Below are 2596 nucleotides of genomic sequence, written 5' to 3'. Positions count from 1 at the left end.
GAAGAGAAGGATGTTCATGAGATCTGGGGATGTGATGGAGAGGAGAAGGATATGATTGAGGGGAAAAGGATTTTCGTCAAAGAGGTTATATTCAGTACTAGAATTTGTGGCATTGATATCCCCCAAATAAACGGACGGGGTTGAATCTTAGGGCACGATGGACAGGAGAAGGATGTTCATTGAATCTGGGGATATGATGAAGAGACGAAGGAAGCTCATCAAAGAGGTTAAATTTAGTACTAGAGTTTGTGGCAGTGATGTCCCCCACGTGAACGAACGGAGGCTGCGTGTGGCCTCTCGGGGACGCTGAACCTCAAGGGCAAAACATAGAGACGTTTCGACTTTCTTAGGAGGAAATCTACAAGCTTGCATTGAAATATAGGTGCAGGCTGGTGTTTGCTATACTAGAGCTAGTGGGGAGTGGGGTAGAGGCTCAGATTGTTCATGTAAATTAGGGTACGCCATCGTGTCGATGAGGATAAAAATGCCCCCATGAATCTGTGGGTTTGATAGAGAGGGGAAGGATGGTAATTGAGTCTGTGGATATGACGGGGAGAAATAGGATGTTGTTCATTGAATTTGGGGATATGATGGACAGGAAAAGGATGTTAATTGAATCTGCAAATTTAGAGCAGCATTCTTTTTCAAATTCAAACATTATTGAAAAGAGAAATGCAAGTGGTTCTAAGAATAGGTCCATTCTAAATTCCTAGAGAACATTACCTTGAAAAGGCACAAATATCTCAAGTAGTTGTTGAACGTTTCAATCTATATTAATAGCTGATTAAAACCTGGTCGGTTCTTCAGAACAGATGTTTCTCCTACCTACGCCTTTCTGTCGGAGACATGGTGACACTTTCTCTTACGAAGTTTCTCAACGTTTGGCTTGAAGGAAGACCGCTGTCACACTTAATTTTGATGTCAAATACGGACCGCAAAATATCGTCCTGCTGGCCTCAGTTGGCCCACAGGCAACCAGTTTGGGACCCTTAGTACTTAGGGATATGTTCAATAGAACCCCTCTAAAGAAAGTAAAATATACAACCCACACTGTATCAAATACGGAACCCACATTGAGTCAAATACACAACACATACTGAACCAAATATACAACCAATACTGAACCAAATACTCGACCCATAAAAAGTAAAGTTGTTCCCGCATCCGATCCGGACATTGGGTATTGCCTTGTTAGTGAGACAAATTCCAGGGCCTTCGGCATATTGTGGTAGGGAGGCCAGTTCTTTTCCGCGCCGCCTTTACTTCCCCGACTCGAAGTCAGGTACCCATTACTGCTGGGTGGGCAGAAAGGGGTGAAAAAAGTCTTTGTCCGAACCGAGGCTCGAACCCGGACTTTCCGCTTCGGAAACGACACAACCCATACTGAACCAAATACCAAAACAACCCACATTTAGTCAAAGTAAATACCAAATACACAACCCACACTGATAACACTCAATTCATATGATTGCCAACCCCTCTTTTGGAATCAAAATAATAATTTTAAAATGGTCAAAGACGACTATCTACAATATTATGTCGTAACCAAGGACTTCCTAATTAAGAAATAAATCAGCTTTTTATTCTTCTTCGTAAACCGCACGTTGTAGGGTAGAAAACGAATACGGTCTCCACCAAACGACAAGAAAAAGACCTTCCAAAACCCACACAAACTGACGTGAGTGCCCCAATTTTGTATCCCCATACCCGAAAGGCTTGTGAATATCTCCTATGTAATTATAGAAATACTATACTCAGTCCTGATACCTTATTCCTTTAGGCTCCAACCATGGACTGGTTCCCTCTTCCCGGAGGTTGCTCAAGAATCAGCTGGAATTACTTACGCATGCACAATCAACACATAACTCACATTCCTTTAATTAATAACGTTCCTCTTCGCGAAAACGTCATAAAATAACGAGAGTAGCCTCGCCAACTGTGTGTTAGTGTTATATACAACAGAAGTGACGTACCTGTCTACGTAAAGTTTCTTGAGCAGAGTCCTGTGTATGTTATGTCGAGCTGCTCGCTACCTGCGTTGACCAGCTTGCTGCTTCGTTCCTCCCCGTGGTCACAATGGCCGACACTATGACGTCAAAGACACCAGCAAACGACACCAGGCGTGGATCGATGGAGGCCTCACTCTGGAAGCTGCCTCCTCCCGCCTGCTTGCACGTGCGTGCGTGTGCGTGAGTGCGTGAGTCTGTGCGCGCGAACGTGTGAGGGAGTGAGGGAGTGAGGGAGGGAAGGCACGCTGGGCAGACAGGCAGAATTCTGGAACTGATCGATTCATGTGTGCGTCATTGAGGGCGGTGGTGTGTAAGGCAGGGGAAGGGGGTTGAGAGATGGAGAGATCGGAAGATAGGGAATCTGTCTGTCTTTCTGTTTATCTATCTATCTATCTCTCATCAGCGAGAGAGAGAGAGGGAGAGGGAGGGAGAGAGAGAGAGAGAGAGAGAGAGAGAGAGAGAAATAGAGAGAGAGAAATAGAGGGAGAGAGAGGGAGAGAGAGAGTCAATGAGTGTGTGTGTGAGAGAGAGAGTGTGAGTGAGTGTGTTTGTGTTTGTTTGTGTGTGTGTGTGTGTGTGTGTGTGTG

General features: G+C 44.9%; 1 protein-coding gene across 1 annotated transcript in view; it reads right to left on the bottom strand.

The window, feature by feature from the left end:
- Positions 1–2088, bottom strand: part of LOC100533415 (7B2) — a gene marked incomplete in the record, with an annotated part of 15025 nt that extends 12937 nt beyond the window's left edge. Inside the window, 2 exon segments of the mRNA NM_001204699.1 lie at positions 1–23; positions 1974–2088. Coding sequence (NP_001191628.1) covers positions 1–18 — 18 coding nt within the window.
- Positions 2089–2596: the final 508 nt, after the last annotated feature.

Source organism: Aplysia californica, unplaced genomic scaffold (genome assembly GCF_000002075.1).
Source record: "Aplysia californica isolate F4 #8 unplaced genomic scaffold, AplCal3.0 scaffold01707, whole genome shotgun sequence".
Classification (NCBI taxonomy): domain Eukaryota; kingdom Metazoa; phylum Mollusca; class Gastropoda; order Aplysiida; family Aplysiidae; genus Aplysia; species Aplysia californica.
Note: the sequence above shows the minus strand (reverse complement) of the source record. Positions and strands in the feature narration are given on the sequence as shown.